General features: G+C 40.7%; 1 protein-coding gene and 1 long non-coding RNA gene across 6 annotated transcripts in view; one reads left to right on the forward strand and one right to left on the reverse strand.

Moving 5' to 3' along the window:
• LOC137300547 (uncharacterized) overlaps positions 1-13,920 on the reverse strand; it is a 55,729-nt gene extending 41,809 nt beyond the window's left edge. For both annotated transcript variants that reach the window (XR_010958128.1, XR_010958127.1), the window contains exons 1-3: positions 13,538-13,920; positions 11,826-11,941; positions 1,721-1,878 (exon numbers count right to left, since the gene is read on the reverse strand). This is a non-coding gene — a long non-coding RNA (uncharacterized lncRNA). The remainder of the gene's footprint in view (positions 1-1,720; positions 1,879-11,825; positions 11,942-13,537) is intronic.
• LOC137300543 (rab GTPase-activating protein 1) overlaps positions 13,428-23,485 on the forward strand; it is a 178,786-nt gene continuing 168,728 nt past the window's right edge. For all 4 annotated transcript variants that reach the window (XM_067969676.1, XM_067969679.1, XM_067969677.1 and 1 more), the window contains exon 1: positions 13,428-13,510. Coding sequence is in view for 1 of the 4 variants with exons in the window: in XM_067969678.1 (XP_067825779.1) it covers positions 13,430-13,510 (81 nt within the window). In the remaining 3 variants the exon portion in view is untranslated. The remainder of the gene's footprint in view (positions 13,511-23,485) is intronic.

Genomic DNA, 23,485 nt, shown 5'->3' on the forward strand with positions numbered 1-23,485 from the left:
AGTGAACTGCTTATGTTGACAAAATTAGAATGGTCCCCGAAATGTCGACATAAGTGGATAGCACAGTATTTCACTATCAAATGCAAGTGATGATCAGCCAAATGAGCCTAATTCCATATCTGAAGCACCCCATTTGGAAGCCAAAGACTGCAGTCAAGCTCAAAATATCTCTAAAGCCCAATTTTATTCTCTAAAATTGAAAATGCGTTTGCACTACTTGGTTGATTGCAGAAACGCCTTAACCTGCTTCATGTTATTGTGGCTGGCAAGTGAGCAAATCTGAGGATCCCAAATCCCATTAACAAGGATCTTGCGCTACTGAGGTTCCAAACAGAATTGGCCACTGCTCAGCAGCTGTTGGGCTGTTTCTTACATACAGGAAAATTTATTCCTAACAAAACCCAGAATGGGGAGAAAGAGAATAGATAAAAGAAAAACAAAGCGAGAGGTTGAGCAGAGAAACAAGAGATTTCGCCTTAAATGGAACTATCTCAGGTACAATCCACTGACTCAAAATCTTCAAGCTTGAACTGAAAAGTATTCTGGAGGGAAAAAAAAGGTTCCAGGTAAGATAACCAAAAAAAAATGACTGGGCGCCCTGCATCACTGGGTCCAATTCCAGACTGCTTCCTTCCCTGATGAACAACCAAAAACAATCACAGACGTTTATCAGATTCAGGATCCCTCCTCCCTTTTCAAACAGTAGCCAAATCCTTCCATCCACTCTTGGATTTTGACGGTTACCTCTTCTTTTCAGTATAAGCACCATCCTTAATGCAACCACTTATGTGTTTATAACTTAGATTCTTGGAATCTGGGCCAAAAATATAGACCTGATCTTCTAAAAAGTACAAGTCTAAGTTGAAAGATATTTGATCTGCTTTATTATTTGTGTGATTTACTCCCAAAATTTTCTTGCATTTGGGTAATCCCACGGCAGCTGCAATAGCTCATGTCTTCCATACACATGACTAGTAACAACCGTTCAAGTACCATTCCAGAGACTTGAGCACATAATCTCGGCTGACATTTCAGTGCAGTGTGGAGGGAGTACTGCACTGTCAAATAAGATGTTAAACCAAGGCCCTATCTGCTGCATTTCCTCCTTTGCAACAGTGACTACACTTCAAAAGTACTTAATTAATTGTAACGTGCTTTGGGGTGTCCTGAGCTCATGACTCTTTATCCAGTATTGGGTCAGAAATTGTTTGGAAAAGAATGGTGAGCTCAACAGCGCTCTCCGTTGTTAGTGGTGAAATGGAGGAGCAAGTTCCGGCGTTCGCACATGTGCAGTGAAACACGGAAATCCAGAACTTGCTCCTACTGGTTTGCTGGCAATATGACAGTGTTGAATTAAAGGTATATCGCCGGCTGCAATCAGTGAAATCATTGAAAAAGCGCCAACTTGCTCATCTGCCAGCTAGAAAGTAAGTAATATTGCCAAAAAACAGCTATGTTTAAAAATACCAGATCTAAACCAAGTTTTAATAGCGCGGTAAGTCTTAATGATTGCCAAACAACTAAAAATTAACTTTTAAAAATGTGGAGGCTCATTACTGCTTACTTTAATAGCTTTTGATCATTAACATTTTTTGAAAAAAATTAAAAGATTAAATTTTTTTTTTACATTTCCCTTGTGTCTCTTATTTAATTTGGTTATTTCTTACTCTTTCTTTTTTCGCTGTCTTTAACTGTTTTTACATTGATTTTAATGTTGTACCTTTCACTTCCTGGTTTTCACGTTCCAAGCCCGCAGAGACAGTGAACGCAGCTGGTCACAAATGCTCCGATCTGATTGGTTGAGGGGAGAGATCGATCTTCTCGCTTCTCCCAGGGTCCTAACTTCACCTGAACTGACGCTGGGCTCTTCTCCGCTTCCTATCAGAGGAAGTGCCCGAAGTAAGTAAGTTTGTTAATTTAAAACTATGGAGTGGCGGTAACCTTACTTTGCCACTCCGAGCAATTTCTGCCCTAATATCTTTGTATTAAATGACTTCTTCATACAGCTTGCATTAAAGTCAATAACTTATCCTTTATCCCTTGACAGACATGACCAAAAAAAAACAACCTCTTTAAGCACAAGGCACATCAAGAAATTCAGCATTCCGTGAAAATTCCAACTCAGAAATAGTTGCTTCACGTGGCTCAGAGTTTTAGAAAAACCTGCTTGATTAAAAAGAAAGACTTGCATTTATACAGTGCTTTTCATGATCTCAGGATGCCCCAAAGCGCTTTACAGCCAACGAAATACTTTTGAAGTGTAGTCACTGTTACTGTTTAAGTATTTGCCAACTAAGCATAGTCAATTACTTTTTCGCTGTCTATTATTAAGACAAGTGATTTGATGTGGGATAATTGTGAGGGAAGTGGCAAAAATCATGGGCAGCTGTTGGGGGTACTTTTATAGTTAGGCTCAGTCCCAGTCTGTTTCTCCTATCACCAACATTTTAATTTTAATCATTATGAATGTTTTAAAATGCCAGTGTTCTGCCTCTCTCCCCTTACCTAACACTGAGGGAAGTTTCCAGCTGGTTACTGCAGCAGCCGCTCTTACAGTCAGTAAGCACTCACCACTGGTCTGTTCACCACCACTGTTTAAAATTAAAGTCTGAATGAAAGTGCTTGCCTATTATAGGAGCAGCTGTCACTGTAATTAGTTGGTCTTACAGACACAATGTTGGACCAGCAGTCTGACAACACAGAGGCAGTTGCGAGGTCCAGTGGTGGAGACGTGGAGCTTTATGTTGTCCGCGTACATGTGGTAGGTGACCTCATGTCTTCGGATGATGTCGCCAAGGGGTAGCATGTAGATGAGGAAGTGGAGGGGTCAAGGATAGATCCATGGGGGACTTTAGAGGTGACGGTTCAGGAAGGAAGAGAAGGCAATGCTGGACATGCACTGGCTAAATTCAATAAGTAGAAATGGAACCACGAGAGATGTTCCATGGAACAGGATGACAAAGAGATGTTGGAGAAGGATCAAATGTTCCACCAAGATAAATGCTGTGGAGGAGCTGAGAAGGGATAATACACCACAGTTACAATCGCAGAGGATGTTGTTCAGTTCCACTTCGCTCACAGGCACTTAAATTCAAAATCTACTTTTATACAGCACTGGTGAGCTGAGCGCCTGCCAACTGTTAGACCAAGTATTAAAGTAACCAGCTGGAAATTTCTTTTGATGCTGGGTGAGCAGAAAGAGGCAGAGCGTCAGCACTTTAAAACATGCTGATGAATAAAATTAATGCACGGGGGAGGAGTTGAATTGACTGAGGAAATGTGGTCAAAGATGAATCATTAGTTCCACCTATTGTCAATGTTGCTAACCCAGATCAAATGGATTCTGAAGTGGTGCTGGGGAAATGCCTTTGAAGCAAGTCCAGCTGGAGGTTACCCTGTTCACCTTAACTTACTTGGTAACAAAGCTTTGTTGTACCTCCTAATTTAATTGGTAACAAAGCGTTGTCCCTCCCCTAATCTTTCTGTGTAACATTAACTGTTATTTGAATTTTTAAAAAATAGGATTGTGACAAAGTGCAACTCATTTTCTTACAAAGTTGTTTCCAGTGGTTTGATTATCTGTTGGTGATAACTAAATCAGTAACTTAAAGAGGTTCCTTATACCAAAGATAGGAGTTTTTGACCTTTTATTTAATTGGCAGCAGCTTTAAAAAACAAGTTCGTACAAGCTTGTCTTCAAACCACATCCTCAGTTGCTGCAAGGACAACAACAACACTTTCCTGTGTGTCTATGTAAAAATTGAAGTGAGCAGCACATATCACAATGCTTGGATACCTTGCTTGTAGTTTAGGAAACATACATAGATGTGATTTAAGATTCAGTTGGAATGTGCAGAAGGAAATTTTGCAAAAGAAAAATCCAAATTTTCTTCCTGATCTCAACTGAATTTTCTGTAGAAGCACCAAAGAAGGAAAATGTCACCTTCCACCCGTCACAGCAATATTAGTCAAGGCCTGGGTCATCATCTACCCTTTCATTCCCCCCCCCCCCCACCACCACCCCAACCAATGTAGTTGGCCCAGGGAGATGAAGGAAACAAGGAGGAAACTTATTTGGAGCAAAAAACAGATTTTGATGCTTTCAAAAAAAGAATTTACATTCTCCAAAAAAGCTCCTTGGAATACTGTAGATATAATTATCCTTTAACAAAGCTCCCAGTGGAAGGAAACTGGGCATGCAAATAAAGTTTGTGACATCTATTCATTGCTGCAGATAGCTGTCAAAGTGCTGTGCTATTTCTTTGTGCTGTACAATTTTATAAAACCTACACAAAAGCTAAAGTACTTTTCTTGCAAATACATTTGTTTGGTCGCTGTTGGAGTTTCCTCAATAGAAAATGAAACAAATAAATGAGGTGTCATGTTTTTATGAAACCATTCATATTTGTTCATTGATGCATTCAGAGTCATTAATCATTATATATAAAGCATGTAGTGAGAATGTACCAACTGTAGCAACTGTCTCTGAGCTGGAATGGATGGCAGGAAGAATATTACTTTAAGATCTGTCAGACCAATAGGACAAGAGGACAAACCTTTGAAATGTCTTTGCTCAAAGGGTGAGCAAAGACATTTATCTTCTGGGCAATGTTGTGGAATCAAAGACATCAAGGGTCTTCAAAATACAGTTGATGCTTGGCTGGGTGAGTTGAAATATTGAAGGTACGAACTAGAGGAGCAGAAAGACTTTTTCCTTATTGTTGTCTTTTTATGTTCTGTTCTTAACTGACTTCTTACTATTTTTCCCCAAACAAAGCTGCTTCTAGAAGTTTTTTAATGCTGCTGTATCGAGATGGTTTTCATTTTATGTCTTTTTGAAATTGAGGTTTCAATTAATTTTGAAACTTGATGGTCTTCATTTTGTATTTTTGAAATATTTTTCATTTGCTGTTTTTGTTGTCTAAAAGAAAGAACTTACATTTATATAGTGCCTATCACGACCTCAGGATGTCCCAAGCGCTTCACAGTCAATGAAGTACTTTTGAAATGTAGTCACTATTGTAAATGTAAGGACACGTGGCAGTCAATTTGCACACAGTAAGGCCCAACAAACAGCAAAGAGATAAATGGGCCATGTAATTTGTTTTAGTGATGCTGATTAAGCAATTAGTGTTTGCCAGAACACTGAGAAAACTCCCCTGTTTTTCTTTGAATAGTGCCATGGGTTTTTTATGTTCACTTGAGAGGTTTAATAACTCATCTAAAAGATGGCACCACATTACTGCACAAAAATGTCAGTCTAGATTATGTGCTCAAGTTGCTGGAGTGGGACTTGAACCCACAACCTTCTCACCCCAGAGGCGAGAGTGCTACCACTGAGCCAAGGCTGACACTTAATAAAAAGCAGAAGACAAATCCTGAAGTTCTGTTTAAACATGCCGTCCCACCTTCTGCAAAATTACTTTATCTAACTTCTCCTAAAATTGAATAGAGATTATTTTGTAGCAATTCTTTTTAATCTAGTATTGACTTATTGCACTTACCAAGAAACCTTCTACTCTCTCCTACGAAGAAGAAATTGTATGACCGACAACATCATTAAACAGACTCTCCATTCCTACTGCGCGTCTTTGATTTACTCTGCAGGAATAATATCACCCAGACCAGAGTCTCACTTACAAACTTAATAGATTATTCATCTGCAAATGTTATCATTCAATCTTTAACACTTAGCCAATAAACCATGCCAAAGTAATTAAACTATATCTAACATTTATATCACCACAGCCATCTGGTGTTACACTTGACATGCAAACAGAAAAATAATTTGTTCAAAATTATTTCATCTGCCAACTACTTATATGATAAAAGATAAAATTCAGTGAGTTTACCGGTAAGTAACTGAGCCACACAGACCACAGACATGATTTTGTAAGTCTAGCAAAAATAGGATCGTGCTGGCCATTGCTGCTAGCTCAGGGAAGGCCATGTTGAATTTTATGAGGAGAATCCCTTCCTACTAATTTGAATAGGTTATTGGCACATGAAAAATTTGTCCAGAGAGTGTAGCCTGTAGGACATTTGGTTGGGGCCATAAAATCCTGTGAAGCAGCAGTTCTTAAAGGGTTGAAGTTCACCATTAAGGGATAAATTGTCGTGGTGGCAGAAAATGGACTAATTGTTCACAATACAGTAATAGAGTCCCTTGTAACTGGCTGCAATCAAGAAGAGGTTTGCTGATACCATGAGAAAGGCAAAAGTAGATGAGCTCTTCACTTTTGCCATTATTTCTTGTAGGCCTCACCAAGCGTGGCACAAATCTAAGTTGCGAAGTCCTGCACCCTCTGGGGGGTACCATCTAAAGCATTGTACGTGACAATTGCCGTTTGAGAAGGGAGGAATAGTGCTAAAACTGGTCAGAGGGTTCCTGGGCTAGGACGGGGAAAAATACAGCTGGGTTTCTATTACATCAAGTTATATGATAGGTCAGGATAGTACTGAAATCAGCTATGATGACTAGGCAGTTGACATTTTATGATCTAAGTTCATACATGAAAAAATGGCTAGTTTGTTTGAGGTACTGAAGGCCCATTGCTGCACATGGCATTAAATCCCAGCATGAGAAGGGGCAAAGGGGGAAGATTTTAATAGGGGAAAATAAAAGCTGTGAACAATGGTCTTGGAGTTAGTGTTGGATTATAATATTATAATGAGGTTGGGAAAGAAGAATCCTTAGCTCTGAAATTACTAGTGGGCGAATGCTTAATAGCTTCATCTGATATTCTCTCCCTGCTATTTTGTTGGAGGTGTTAAATAGGTTAATGCCTCTGCTAAAATAGTGGAGAGAGGAACTCTAAACAAACATGTCAAGCATTTATCCACAATATTCCATGCCATAATTTCAGGAGCCTTTAATATTCTACATGGCAACATTTTACACTGGACTTGTTTAGTTTAGATTCTGGGACACCAGCATCCATGAAAAACTGGGTCCATGAGCATGATTTTTTAATCGGAGCCATGAACCCAGCGGGACGGTAGATGTTCATGTGGGAAACCCGGAAGTTAAGTGAATACGTCGCAATCTGTGATCGCAACTCCATTGAAAGTAATTATTTTTCCTTCCGGGTTTCCTGCGCCAGATTGTTAGGCTGGCTGCCTTTCGGGAGGGAAAGGAGCCGCAAAGTGGAGAGGAGGAAGGGAGAGAGAGAGAGATAGATAGATAGATAGATAGATAGAGAGATCGTGGGCTGTGTACGGCATCGGGGGTGGGTCTTGGAGAAGATCGGGTCGGAGAGGTGATCGGATCGGCAGTCAGATAAAGATTTGGAGGTCGGACATCGGATCAAGAGTCAGAGGTGGGGGGATCTACCATTGGAACGGGGATCTGATCGCGCCAGGAGAGCTTCTTGGGCCTGGATGATGCACTCCTGTTCCTCCTGGACAATAAAAGCAGTGCAATAAAGGCCCTCACCTCATGGATCTGGCCCTTCCCACCCTGCTTTCACCTGACAAGAATCTGAGGCCATGGGAAACCAGTGCAGGTGTGGTTAAATTTGTTTTAGCTTTGCAAACCACAAAAAATTAAGTACCTCAACTATTTCATTAAGTACATTGCCCCATTAGCAATCTGCCCGCTAGCATTAAGTGGGGACGGGACCTCCAGGTTGCGGATGTGCGCACATCCAAACCCGCCTAGGTTAAATCCAGAAGTGGGCGCGATGGAGCCGGGTTCGATCCCACTTCGAAAAGCTGTTACTTTACGTCCCACCCGTTCATTGGGGTTAAAATGACCCTGCTATGATTCTGCTTCTGGGATTAGGGAGCCTACCACAGTCGTGTAAACTCGGGGAGTCAGGTCATGGACGGTGGTTTCCTGGAATCTGAAATTAAATGAGTGCTAGTATAATATTGGCTGCTGTAATCTATAAGGCCAAATGGTTAAGTATATGTTTATTATTTTAGCTCAAATGGTGTATGACATGGTGGCTGCACAGGTTTATAAGAAGAAAAGATCTAATATTTGGAGTGGGACTTGAACCCATGATCTTTTGATTCTGAGGTATCAACCGAGCCAAATTCACATCGGAGAGGTAATTTTTTGAATTTGCATTGCAGGCGAGAAGCCTCTCCTGCCGACAGACCAAATTGGAAATTGGGTCGCTCGTTTCCAGGTGTGCATAAATTTCCGATATATGCTGCCAGTGAGCAAGGCTCCCCACCAGCAGTGCAGACTCAAAGTTAACCCTTCAGCTTTAAAAGATGTACTGATTAAAATAAAAAGGTGTCTTCAATGGAAAGAGCATTTGCACCATATCTGAGTTAATTGTACTATAAATATTTTACATCAGGACAAACTCATATTTTAAAATAAAACTTTATTACTTCATCAAATTATACCTATGGTAAATTGCAACCATTTATTGCAACTAGGAAATAAAATCAATCAGTAATATACTGCAGAATGAATTAGTATAATGAAAGAGTTTGATAGGATAGACATAGAGACAATGTTTCCAATTGTGGGGGTGTCCAAAACTAGAGGTCATAAATATAAGATAGTCACTAATAAATCCAATAGGGAATTCAGGAGAAACTCAAAGAGTGGTAAGAATGTGGAATGCGTTACCACAAGGAGTAGTTGAGGCAAATAGCATGGATGCATTTAAGGGGAAACTAGATAAGCATGAGGGAGAAAGGAATATAAGAATATGCCGATAAGGTTAGATGAAGGGGGGGTGGGAGGAGGCTCGTGCGGAGCATAAACGCTAGCATAGACAAGTTGGGCTAAACGGCCTGATCCTGTGCAGTCGACTCTATGTTACTCTGTGTAACATCTCTCCTGCTGTGGTATTTATGAATGGCTTTTTTCAAATATTTTCATTTCTTACGATACTAACATATTACGTTTTTTTTAAACCATTTTTCTCTAGATATTTTTGGCTTTGGTATTTCAGACTATTACCGTGGGCGAGCCCTAACTCTCCATGTCTTGAGGGTATTTTCACTTGCCCTGATAGTTAGGTTAAATTCATAGTGTGCCTAGGAAACAAATGGAGAGATCCCTTTTTCAGATTATTTTAGCTATCTTGTGCCTTCATGGGATTGTTCTTGTCTTCGGAAGGTGGCAGAATAACATTACACAAGCTTGTTTCAGGATTTAATTGCCAAACAAATTTATTAAATAATAATAGAAAATGTGAATAGAAGCATTTTTACAGTATCTTAAGCTTAGCTAGCTCCTCCTTGTAATAGAAAATAATAATTTTTATGCTACCAACCATTGTAGTTATCTAGCTAATCTAATTCTTTTTGAAGATTCCAGACAGACTCACTAATTACCAGGGCTTCGTGAATTTAAATAACTGTTCATTTCAATAGGAGATGCCAATCAAACACATGTTTATAGAATCATAGAATGGTTGCAGCACAGAAGGAGGCCATTCGGCCCAACGAGCCCGTGCCGGCTCTTTGTAAGAGAAATCCAGTTAGTCCCATTTCCCTGCTCTTTCCCCGTAGCCCTGCAAATTTTTTCCCTTCAAGTCTTTATCCAATTTCTTTTTGAACGCCATGATCGAGTTTGCTTCCATCACCCTTTCAGGCAGCACATTCCAGATCATAACTACTCGCTGCGTAAAAAAGTTTTCCCTCATGTCGCCTTTGGTTCAATTGCCAATCACCTTAAATCTGTGTCCTCTGGTTCTTGACCCTTCTGCCAATGGGAACAGTTTCTCTCTATCTACTCTGTCTAGATCCTTCATGATTTTGAATACCTCTATCAAATCTCCTCTCAACCTTCTCTGTTCCAAGGACAACAACCCCCAACTTCTCCAGCCTATCCACATAACTAAAGTCCCTCATCCCTGGAATCATTCGAGTAAACCTCTTTTGCACCCTCTCTAAGCCCTTCACATCTTTCCTAAAGTGCGATGCCCATAACTGGACACAATACTCCAGTTATGGCCGAACCAATGTTTTATAAAGGTTCATCATGACTTCCATACTTTTGTACTCTATGCCTCTATTTATAAAGCCCAGGATCACATATGTTTTTTTAACCACTTTCTCAACCTGCCCTGCCACCTTCAACAATTTGTGCACATATACCCCTAGATCTCTCTGTTCCTGCACCCCCTTTAAAATTGTACCGTTTAGTCTATATTGCCTCTCCTCATTCTTCCTGTCAAAAAGTATCACTTCGCACTTCTCTGCGTTAAATTTCATCTGCCAAGGTCTGCCCATTCCACCAGCCTGTCTGTGTCCTCCTGAAGTCTATTACTATCCTCCTCATTGTTTACTACACTTCCATCTGCAAATTTTGGGTCATCTGCAAATTTTGAAATTGTGCCCTGTATATCCAAGTCCGAGTCATTAATATATATCAAAAACAACTGTTCTCCACTACTCTCTGTTTCCTGTCAATTTGCCAATTTCATATCTATGCTGCCACTGCCCCTTTTATTCCATGGGCTTCAATTTTGCTGACAAGCCTATTATGTGGCACTTTATCAAACGTCTTTTGAAAGTCCATATACACAACATCAACTGCATTGCCCTCATCAATCCTCTCTGTTACCTCATCAAAAAACTCAATCAAGTTAGTTAAACACAATTTGCCTTTAACACATCCGTGCTGGCTTTCCTTTATTAATCCACACTTGTCCAAGTGAATATAAATTTTGTCTTGGATTATCATTTCAAAAAGCTTCCTGACCACCGAGGTCAAACTGACTGGCCTATAGTTGCTGGGTTTATCCTTACACCCCTTTTTGAACAAGAGTGTAACATTTGCAATTCTCCAGTCCTCTGGCCCCACTCTCATATCTAAGGAGGATTGGAAGATTATGGCCAGCACCTCTGCAATTTCCACCCTTACTTCCCTCAGCAACCTAGGATGCATCCCATCTGGACCGGGTGACTTATCTACCTTAAGAACAGCCAGCCTTTCTAGTACCTCCTCTTTATCAATTTTTAACCCACCCAGTATCTCAACTACCTCCTCTTTTACTGTGACTTTGGCAGCATCTTCTTCCTTGGTAAAGACAGATGCAAAGTACTCATTTAGTACCTCAGCCTCCATGCATAAATCTCCTTTTTGGTCCTTAATCAGCCTCACCCCTCCTCTTACGACCCATTTACTATTTATATGCCTATAAAAGACATTTGGATTCCCTTTTATGTTTGAATTGAATTGCTTGGCCCCTCCCATGGGCTCCTGTTTTTCTGACAAACTGACTAATTATTGCAACATAATGAGCTGGATTATTTTTCTGTGAGTGAAGCAGGTTTTTAACTCCTTATGCACTGTGAATAAATTAAAGAAGCCAATGCCATGCCGAATATTAATTCCAGCACAATGGCATTTTGGCTATTAAAATTGCACAATATTTCTCAAATATTTTCTAGACTTTCTGCTTTTTAAAAGTAGGAAACACATTCAATCACTCAAGGAACAACTATTTGAATGTGCAGAGTTTCTGTTCATTCTATATTGCATATATATATTGCAGTTTTATTTTATTTAAAATGCAACCTCAAATTGTAATGATTTAAAAACTTGCTTCTAGGTTATTTATATTCCATATATGGCATCAAAGTTTCAAAATGTGAATCCTGAAAATTACTTTTGTAATAATGAATTACCTATTGTGTACTGTATAGGGAATAGAGAGCTGATTATAATCATGGAGTGTTTTATTTTAGGCTACCTTGTGCTAGACACAGTCATTGTTTGGGTTTGGTAGGGAAGACAAGTGATCTGTTCCCAGTAAGTAATTATCAGGAGATGTGTGCCTGCACTGTTGCTCTCTTCTCCTCCCCTCAATGCCTTGCCTCTGCTTCGTGTCTCAACTTGATGAACTCACCAGAATTAGAACCCAGGATGTGAATGTCATCTGATCACTGTGTGTTGCAGTCCACCGGAGCATCAACATGATACGCCACTATGCCACCTCACTTAAGTGCTTTAGATTCTCTATTCCTTGATAAAACACATTGGAATATTCATTATAACCATTATTTTATAGGAGCATTTTCAATTCATTCCTTACACTATATGGACCCATTAAGAAATCATACATGGTACTGTACCATTTTTGAAGTCCTATGTTCATTTTAGGAATGTGGTTTTTACCATACACTAGTGTCCATTCTTTTAGTCAATTAAATTACTTGTTTCCTAATAGCACATAAAGAAATGCTTTGAAACATGCCAGCTCTCCCGTAGCACCATGCACTATGTAGCAAGACAAAAGAACTATTCTGGAAATTAGACCCTGGCATTGCACATTTCATAGTAGGACAATCATTCATTTGTTAATTTTCCATGATTTTATATTGCACTGAAACAGACTGTCTATATTTTAGTAGGATTATGAAGCTAATTAATATAATGTACTTCTTGGAAACAGCATAGTTATATATGAACAAGTTTGCTCAGTGTGGGAATGAATAAATTACATTATTACGTAGTGTCTAATAGCTCACCTTTCTCGATTCTATCCCCTTTTCCAAATTCCCCCTTTCTCCCTTTGTCTCACATTTCCCCTCCTGGTCTTCCCCATTTCTCCCTTCCTATCCCCTATTTCTCCCTTCCTTCTTGATCCTATTCCTCCCTAGTTTCTCTCCTTTCAATTTCTCCCCACTCTATTTGTTTCCCCATTTCTCCCCTTTACCCAATTGTCCTATTTTCCCCCAATTATCTCTTTCCCTCCTCTTTTGGAGTATGGTTCCCCAGCACCAGCAGCCTTCCATTATTTCAAGTTCCTATTTCTCAGTCTTTAATATTCCCATTTTGGCAACAAATTCATTTTTAAAAGACTTTATGGACTCTGCTTCATTAATGGTTTGTGGCAGAGAGTTTGATATGCTGATTGCCTTCTATATATTTTTAACCTCCTTGGAAGCCTGCAGCTACTATGCAATATAGGGCTGACACAGCCAGTGACAGTACCAGACAAACTTGTCTGAACCTCCTTCCAGGCATGCTGCATGGTGGACTTATGGGGAATGGATGTTTGATTACATCTTTGGTAGGGTATATCAAATAGTGACTGAGGCTAATCTTTTCAGGTATAATCCTTAAGAGTTCTTCCAAAGGGGGAGTGGCTGGGACTAGCTGGACTGCTCTTGCAGAGAGCTGGCGCAGGCTCAATGGGCCGAATGGCCTCCTTCTGTGCCGTAACCATTCTATGATTCGAAATGCACCTTAACTCTCTGTACAGTAAAATAGACTTAAAATGCATTTTGGAAGAATACATAAGGATTATGGCAGCAATTATTTTAATGATGGTCAATAAATGTATGCATCGTCCAGAAAACCTTAGAAAGTTACAGTCTGCCTGTTCCCACTTTCAAAACCAAAGCGTACAAGTGGAAAACAAGGGACAAGACCGCTGTCCCTTTAAATCGAAACTCATCGGAAGGAGAAGCCAGGAAGGTCCCTTTAAACCTACGCCTGCAGGGGCGCATGCGCAGTGCCGGGCGAGCACGGCTAGTGTTTACAGTGGCCGCTGAGGGTGTGAATGACGTCGCTGGGAAGCTGCAGAGGGTAGGAGTCGGTCCACGGCTTGTTTACCTTTCCGTATCCAAAGCGGCCCTGTACCCCGCGCCCGAAAGTGAGCCTGGCGAGCGAGAGGAGGAGTGGGGGGGTGTCCCGGACTGTCATGTGCGTTTCTCTTTTAGGCCCCAGCCGAAGCGGAGCTAGGCCGTGGCGGCTCCTCTCCAGCCTCGGAGCTCCCCTCCTGTTCGCTCTCTCGCCTCTTGTTTACACTGTGATTCGGTGATCCTGGGGTGGAGGGAGTGGACTGCGTCGTGTCGGTCTGGTCCCGGGGTGTTTTTTTTTTCCCTCCCCCCACCACCTACCCGCCCCGCATGGGTCGCTGCTGATCGGAGCTCTGAGGGTGTTGGTGGGTCCGGGAGAGAAGGGGTCGGAACCCATGTTATCTAACCGCATCATCCCGTCCCCGGCTCCAGCACTGCGCATGTCCCCTCTCTGTGCAATGGCAACTCTGGAGCAGCTGCAAACTCCTGCAGCCCACTCGCTCCCCGATCTCTTCTCCCAGATAACTGCGGACGCGTGCTCGGTATAGCTAACATTTTCCTCGATATAATTATAATCTTGACCGTTTGCAAATATTGATGCTAATTTGTAAGCAAAAAAAAAAATGCATGAATGCAGTTAAGATGCACAATGCTGTGCTTTCTTTTTGTTGTTTTATGTGCGAGTCACAAGATGATTTTATTCTGCGCTAACTTCATCGCACTAAGTCAAGTCCCGGGCAAGTTTATTTTATGCATCGGTAATGAATGTGCAGAATGTAACAGGACTACAGCTCCCAGGTTGCTTTGCTGTCCGTCTCCATAAGCAGGGAATGTATATTTTAGCGATGAATTGATTTGGTTCACTTGCTAATTCAATGTCTTGATCACTTTGATGTTCATCTGTTGGCTTCACAGATGTTCCACCCTGATTTGTCGGGTCTGTGCTTTTTTTTGTTTTTTATTCTGCATCACTGTTTTGTTTTCATCACTGTTTTCTATTGGCTAACAATGACGTAAGGGGTCAGTGTTTGGTAATTCAGTTTTAGGATTGTTTAAAATTACACATTGTATACCAAGGCACTTTAGTTATCCATAATTTGGATAAAATGCCATTATAGGAAATGAAATGTGTAGCTTGAATTAAGCAGCTGTCCAAATTAGCCAGCAGAGTTAAAGAACAAATTTTATTTTCCCCTGAGAATGCTGGGTGGCAGGATACCAGAGCTTCACATACACAGACCGAGATACCACCATTATCAATGAGAGGGTGTAGTCCTCCTTGTTAGTTATCAGCCGTTGGACTAAGTTAATGGGCAAAAACAATTTGGGATGGCAACAAGAGAATTTACTGCAAGAGGATTATTAGGTAACTATTGAAAGTTGCAATTTTTAAATTCCTGGCTATCTGGCAAATTAACAAATCCAGACTGATCTGCAGAAAATAAAAAGTACATTGCTCTTGTGTACATTCTAATAAATTTAATCTTACTCAATACCAAATTCATGTTAAAACAGGAAGTCTTGTTTATAATTTTCTAGATTGTAGAATTTTTTTCGTCAAACCTGAGGAAAATGTCTAACTGTATTTTATGCAGGATGTAAAAAGTAAAGGGTGAGATTTTCAACCTGCACCCAAAATGGACTCAAAGTGGGTGGGGCATCTGCAGAACCCACCCAAAGCTGCAGGCAGGGGTGGGCATCAACCATTTTCAGATTGGAGCCTCATTTGAATTCAGCTTATGAGCTGCGGGTGCCAAACTGCTGCTCTGCTGCAGCTTTGGAAGGCCAAAAATTCCTTCTGGCCATTTGGGCCTGTAGGGTGGGTGAAGGGGGCTGAAACAGGCCTGCAGCGGACTGGAAGATTTTTGTGGGGCCTGGAGACTGGTCCTGGGCCCACAAAAATCTTTTTTAAAGAATACCCCAAAAACTTACCTTTTCCTGAGCAGACAGCAGCGGCCCCTTTAAAGACCGCAGGTTAGGCTGAATAACGCCTACTAAAACTGGGCCTAGTGTGCACAGGGCACACTCTGCCCATTTGTACATGAAAATTGTAATCTGTATCCTACAACCGCGTATGACCCGGATTTGCCTATTTAGGGCACTCATGTAAAGACTTGCCTGAAAATTGAATCAGACGGGCCTCGGGCATCAGAGAGGTGTCTGAGGTGCCCACCCAACTTACCCCTGCCGGTTGCCTGTTTTTCAAGATGGGAAATGGACAGCCAGCAGTTGAAAATCGCCCCCATATTGACAGAAAATTTATTTTAAGTGCTAGCTATTGTCGTATTACTAAGAAAAGTTGTGGACTGTTAGTCTACCTAAAATTGAGTAGTATTTTCAAGTTTACATTAGTTAAAGACCTATTAAAGTCTGTTTTTATTGTCAATTTAAATACCTGTTTTTTTTAAGTTTTTTTGCATCGAAAACCAAGTGAAAATTGGATTTGGGGGGAGGGCAATAAACCAGGGTAAATTTGGAGAAAATCAGTTTTTATTTTAAACGTCACTAAGAAAGCAAGTAAGTAATCAGGCATAGTTAAACTAATGGCAACCACTGATTACTTCAGAGGCACCATTTTTATGGGCTTCAATGACATTGCATTCCTATTGAAACTAAAGTTTCCATGATCACTAAATACTGTCAAGCTATTTTAGTAGTAAAATACATTTAAAGCACATTGTGAATGGACTGTGAATTACCTAATCAACGCTAAGATTGTTGTTTGAAGTAGCACATCACAATCACGAAGCACAAATTTTTAAAGTCTGACTGAAATATTTGATTTTACAACTTAATTTTGTAGTCTGTGCTATGAATGGTATTTTGTGATCATTTTATGCAGTGTATCCATTTTGTTACTAACATAGCTATAGTCATTATCAAGGCTCTTTATTGTGTGTCCTGACATTATGGATACAATACATGTGTATCTCTGGACCTGATTTTTGGGAACAATGGGAAATTTCTGGGTTGTTTTCTCCTATTTGGGAGGAAATTAGATCTACTGAATCAAGTGAACTCTATGCATAACATTGCAATTCTCAATGCTGCATTGCCTTTGCAGTCATGGATGTGTACATATGCAGTCTACAAGCTGGAAGGCAATGTGTAACTTGGACTACATGTATTTGTACAATATTGGCTATATTTCCTTTTGCCAGTTGCTGTTCTTGTTGGAATTTGCCAATTTGACACTGGCTAATTCTCCCTAATTTTGTAATAGCCAGAGGTTGATTTTGTATAATTAAAAATGAATTGACATATGAATATTGATTGAAAAGTATTACAGTTTCTTAAAAGAAATGAACTGAATTAGGCATTGATGTCTGATCATTGATGTGCTGCTTGCTATGAGTTGCACTTTTAGCAGGATAAGGGATTATGTGATTTGCACTTTTTATTAGATATGGGTAATGTGAAACTTTATTTGAGATAAAATTACTCAAAACTGTATGATATAAGAATGCAGCATTTTGATGCTCCAATGTGCCATCTTGTAATTTGGAAGCATGCAGGTTTGCATCATTAATTCTCAGATGGGCATCTTTGGTCTTAGCTTCCCTTTGGCACTTCCCTCAACTGAGCAGCTAACAGCTTCCCTATAGTTTAGGTTGAAAGATCGAAAATCAGCAGATGAGCCTCCTGCCTGCTGGGTGCAGATTTCTATTGAAAAGACCTCGCAGTAGGTTACCTTTCTGCTATTTCAGATGAAGATTGCTGTTTTGTTTGTGGGGGGAGTGAAGTAACATTTAAAATCTGGTTGAAAAAAAGAAATGTGATTTGTACAATTAATGTATGTGCTATCCCTAGCCACTTCCTCTTAAAAGATACATGTCATACAGATAAAGAAAATTGCTTAGTTGATAAAATTTGTTACCTGTCAAGAAATTCAGAGCATGCAGAACTGGTTTATGCATTTTGCAATAACGTATGAAGTCTGATTAATAACAACATTGAAGGCAGTTTAACAGTACAGTTTTGGAAAGTGTTCTTTTGTTTGTTTGTGGTGGGTAGGTTTCTCAATTGGGTAAATTAATTTTCACTGTATTCATTTGAAAGAGTGTGTGTGTATATTTTCTCTACAAAATTTAGGTTGTTTATATTTCCAGTTCTATTTTCTCTGTGCATAAATTTTTAAAAGTATAAATACAATTTTAGATTGCTGCCTTATCAAATAGTAGAGCAGTAACCATAGAATTTCTTGACTTGTACAAATGTGAAACTGAAATGGGTAGTGCATCACCATGGCTCAGTGGTAGCACTCTCTCTCTCCTTGGAGTCAGAAGGTTGTGGGTTAAAGTTCTGCACAGTCGGAGGTGCCGCCTTTTGGACGAGACATTAAACCGAGGCCCTGTCTGCCCCCTGAGGTGGACATAAAAGATCCCATGGCACTATTTCGAAGAAGAACAGGGGAGTTCTCCCCAGTGTCTTGGCCAATACTTATTCAAACACCAACATCAATAAAACAGATTATCTGGTCATATATCTCATTGCTGTTTGTGTGCAAATTGGCTGCTGTGTTTCCTGCATTACAAAAGTGACTACTCTTCAAAAAGTACTGTAGAAACATGGCTGATAAGCGCTTTGGGACATCCACAGTTTGTTCTTTGTTTATCCCTGTTACTAGTAAGGCAGTGATAATGTATTTATCCAGTTTCCCAAATGCTAACTTTGAACAAAAGTCTTTGTGTTTGTTGGCTCTGAGGCATCTCCCGTTGGCCTCACCTGATTATGTGAACGTAATCTGACTGAATGTACTTGTTACTTTTAAAGTGTGCTTGTTATTGGTATCTATGAAACCTAGAACTGACATGTTCACTGCAAGGGGAAAATATTTTTGCCAGTTTTCATTTAAAGGAGTTGCATGGTTTATAAATATGGCAGGATTGTTGAGGATTTCAAGTCCCTGCAATCCAGTCTTCAATCTTTGTCTTTTAATAAGAAGGTGGGTGCAAGTATTGCTCAAGGCTTTTGGTATGCTTTCTAAAACCTACAAAATGTTAGTGATCAGAATTTTTTTTATTGCTTCTCTTGTGAATGGGCTTACTCCTATTGGGGTACTGTTTTATGGGTGCCAAGAGCCCTCCAGTACCTCACCCAGGATTCTGATTCATAATGTGTAAGCTCAAAGTGTGTTGGTGGGATATTCAACTGTGGAGGGCATTACAACTGTCTCCAATCCTGTCCTTGCCCAATGTCAACACGTGCAGACGGGTAAACTAACAGGAACCCAGGCTGAATTTTTTTTTCCCCTCCCTAGCTCCAGGGCACAGGGGCCAGTTGTAGAGTCTTAACTGCTGCTTGGCTGAGATCAGATAAGGTGGTATAGACAGGTGACGCAGCTAGGTATGGGAACTTGGGTGGACAGGCAATGACCAAAGGTCCGACATCACAGCAAATCATTTAAATTTCAAACGAATTAAACTTTGTGAAATAGATATGAAGCATGTGATGCCTTCAATTAATGCATCTGTCTGGAGATGGGAAGGGGGACTGGTGGTGGCAGTTCTTTTGTATACCTCGAGCTCACAGGATGTTGGTGAGCAGGTGAATGAGTTGGCATGCTTTCACCCATTTGGCTAGCGACCAGGCGGTATTTTACATTAATAGCACTATGTGGGGTCCGGGGATGCAGGGCCCCACATCCACCGTCACAAACTTCAGTAGCCACATTCACAAGTTGTGAGCTCCATAAGACATGGTCACTCATTCTGTCTCTGCAAAATTCAAATAAATGTTGAAACCTTCTGTCTGTCAGGATACAAGAGAAGTTATGCCCATATACTACTGCACTATAATGTAAACAGGTTTGATGTATGTGCGAAGTACTGCAGATGTTGGGAATCTGAAATAAAAATGGAAAATGCAGGAAACACTCAGCAGGTCAGGCAACATCTGTGGAGAGAGGAAGGTAGGGTTAATGTTTCGGGTCTTATGACCCTTGCGTTTTTACTAATGATCACATTGCATTCCTGGAATTTTAATCTGCCATTATATAACCCACACCCCATAGCAATACCACCCACTTTTTGTACTGGCACATTTTTCTAGTGAGCATTTTACTTTCTGCTCTTTGCTCTGCTCCATCAAGAGACACATTGGTCATCTCTGAAATTAGTTGCATTTGAGGAGATTGGAATCTAAATAGGTCTCTGATATCTTGTCAATGTTTGACAAAAATAATTAAAGCGGGGCAAAATATTTTGAAAAGCTAAAGGAAGAATTAAAAAGTAAGCTTGACATTTAATTGCAGAAGTAAAATAAGGGGAATTTTTTCTAGCGCAATATTTATAACACACCATCTTATTCGGATGCAGGCATCCGGACATCGTCTTATTAGTAGCTAAATTCTTCACTTTGTTTAATAAGCTGTACTTTTCATTTATTTTGAAACCATTCTCTTCAGAAACTGTATTGTGGCCTGTAGCTTGAGAATGAACTCAGTGCATGTCTTGTACCTGCTGGTTAATACTTATTTTATAGCTATATGATCATTAAAACAACGACATTGCTTGGAATTTGATTTGCAAATAAATTCCAAATAAAGATTTTTAGTGTACGCCCATCTATTTTTGTACAGTGCATTTTAATAATTTGCATCCATCAAAAATGTTTGACATTTTTCCTATTTCTCCTTCTCATATTAACACTTGTGATGAACTGTCATGGAATGAAATGAAATGAACCCTGACCTGTTTAATATGGAGTTGCGTGATCATAGTGAACTAATTTCTGTGTCTGGAACAATTATCTTCAACCTATCAGCTCTGCACCACTTTTGCAGTTGTCATACACAAGCAATTAGTTGCATGGAACTTCCTCTGTCATGATGGCAGTATGGCTCCCGAAAAGGAGGGAGGGAGGGAGGGAGGGAGGGTAGGAGGAGGTGGGGCCCTCGCTTTAAGCTATCCGAGAGGCAAAAATATACAGTATTAGAATAACGTGTGAGAGTTGATTTGGGTGTGCCGCGGCCCACCTGTGGCTATGTCACTGTCATAGACTAGGAATCAAACCTGGGAGCTTTTGCATTGTATGGCAGCCCGCAGTACATTTACCTACTAAGCCATTAGGGGTGTTAATATTTCTAAGCAGCGAATGCTTATAACCATGTTGAGAAAAGTTGGCTTTGAGACGTTGCTGAGACTAGTGGTCTTTATTAAAGATTAAATTCAACTCCCTTGTGTTGCTGTGCCCTGTAACTGCTCCAAGCATGTTTCTCTGAAGCCATTAAAACTCTTTTAAAAATTTTTTTTTTAAATCAAAACTTAATGATACGTCCCATCATCTACCAGTTAGCTGGTTCCAAACGAGGTTGCAGTAAGACCACTAGAGTTGGCCTCAATGCCCCTTGTGGAGAGAAAAATTGGTTAGAGTCCCTACACCTGATTTCTACCCAGTTAGCCCTGCTGAACAGTACATGGGTTAAGAAGGACAGGGCCTGGCTGTGATGTCTGTCAGTGCTTGCTATCTAGACTCTCGCTTGAAGAGGGGTCACCTGGGCAAGGCGCCAGATGGTTACTGTCACAGTGGGACCAGCTGCTGATTCTTTTAAGAGAGGAGTTGCCAAGAATGTCAATTTAAACCTGTAGGTATGAGCATAACTACAAGTAAAAATACTGATACACATACGATTGAACCAATATGGGATTTAGCCATTTACTTTGGGGAAAATATCATAAGCAAACACTTTATAACAAGGAAGGACAGAAAGGAGAAATGGATGATGTTGATGGTGATTTAGTGTAGTGTCTGACTTTATTTTTCTCGGCACTGCACTTTTATGTATTTAAAAACAAATTCTTGTCCCACTGTATTTGTCCTGTGTGGAAAATGATCTGAACAGGTACAGATGTGCAAAGCTGATGGTCCCAGATCAAACCTGTCATTACTTTTGGTGGTTGAGTTTTCTTTTCTCCTGTTTCAGTTACAGTACATGACTGATCTAAGAGATGGGCACCATGTACAAAGCACAGCCAGCAGTACCTAAATTATGCTGCGGCCTTTGAATTGCACTGGAATAGCCATGCAACAGATTTGTCCATCTGTACTTACATGAAAATGAGTCTGCTTTCTCAAAGAAGTAAAGATTCTTTACTTCTGGGATCTCCCTGGGTCTGCATGACTCAGTATCGTACTTTGTGGTGCATTTAACTGGGAAGGGAATAGTTGGAGGAACAAAGGGAAAGGACTGAAGTGTACAGTTAATAGAGTTGTAAATAAAGGTGACAGATGATGTGACATATTGCATTTATACTGTAGCTACTAGTCTTAGACCTGCAGCTGAAGTATCAGTTGCAGCCCACATAATACTGTCTGACTTGAAGTTTTATTGCCCTGCCTGTGAGAAAGCTCTCTGCTTGCACTTTTGCGCAGAGCTCCTCTCCCAGGAGTTAAATATTTAGAGATTGCGGGCAGCATTATTTGCACATTTTCTCCTTTTTTTTAATTGAAAGGCAGGTCGGTTTAAAAATCCAGTTTGACGCTACACTGAGTTATTCTCCATATGGTGTCAAATCTTAGTCAATTTCATACTGCTCATCAGGAAGTTGAACACGCACCACCTCTCTTCAGAGTCTAGCTGGGACATGATCGGGGTTGATGTACAACTTTGGTGTCACTTCAAATTGGAAACAGCTGCACACCAACATTAAAGTTGCAGTGTAACTGCAACCATATAGTCTTTGATTATTCATTTGTGTCATGAAGATAGTCTTGGGATCATTTGAATACCATCCTTTACAACAACAACAACAACAACAACAACGTGCATTTAAACAATGCCTTTAACGTAATAAAACACCCCAAGGTGCTTCACAGGAGCGCAAATGAGACAAAAATTCACACCAAGCCAAAGAAGGTAACATTAGGACAGGTGAACAAAAGTTTTGTCAAAGAGGTAGGTTTTAAGCAGAGTCTTAAAGGAAGAGAGAGAGGTGGAGGCGAAGAGGTTTGGAAAGGGAATTCCAGAGCTTAGGGCCTAGATGGCTGAAAGCATGACCGCCAATGGTGAGGCGAAGGAAGTGGCAGACTCCCAAGAGACCAGAGTTAAAGTTCTTGGAGGGTTGTAGGGCTCGAGGAGGTTGCAGATAGGGAGGGGCGAGGCCATGGAGGGATTTGATTACGAGGATGTGAAATTTAAAATCGAGGCATTGGTCGACTGGGAGCCATTGTAGTTCAGCGAGCACAGGGGGATGGATGAACAGGACTTAGTGCGAGTTAGGAAATGGGCAGCAGAGTTTTGGATGTGCTCAAGTTTATGGACGCTGGAAGTGGGGAGGCCAGCCAGGAAAGCATTGGAATAGTCGAGTCTGGTAACAAAAGCAAGAATCAGGGCTTTAGCAGCAGATGGACTGAGGTAGGGGTGGTGACAGGTGATATTACGGAGGTGAAAGTAGGAGGTCTTGGTGATGGAGAGGATATGGAAGCTCATTTCAGGTCAGATAGGACGTCAAGACTGCGAACAGGCTGATTCAGCCCGAGACCGTGGCCAGGGAGTGGGATGGAATCGGTGGTAAGGGAACGCAGTTTGTGGTGGGGGCCAAAGACAATGGCTTCGGTCTTCCCATTGTTTAATTGGAGTACATTTCGGCTCACCCAGGATTGGATGTTGGGCAAGCAGTCTGACAACACAGGCAGTGGAGGGGCTTAGAGGGGTGGTGGTGAGGTAGAGCTGGGAATCATCAGCGTAAATGTGGAGCCTGATGATGTCTTCGGATGATATCGCTGAAGGACAGCATGCAGATGAGAATTAGGAGGGGGCCAAGGATAGATCCTTTTGAGGGGGGGGTGGTTACTGCTTGAATCCTCGTGACCTTCCATAATAATATTCAGAGCACATTTTTAGTGCCATTTGTTACACTCAGAAAAGGTTTTTAAAAAAACGTTGAAAATGCTAATGTTTCACATAATTCTTAGGCATCAAGCTGTTGAATGTCGCAAATTTTCAATTTGTGATTCGTGTGTCCGGGTAAATTGGGATATT

This window comes from Heptranchias perlo, chromosome 31, assembly GCF_035084215.1.
Source record: "Heptranchias perlo isolate sHepPer1 chromosome 31, sHepPer1.hap1, whole genome shotgun sequence".
Taxonomy (NCBI): domain Eukaryota; kingdom Metazoa; phylum Chordata; class Chondrichthyes; order Hexanchiformes; family Hexanchidae; genus Heptranchias; species Heptranchias perlo.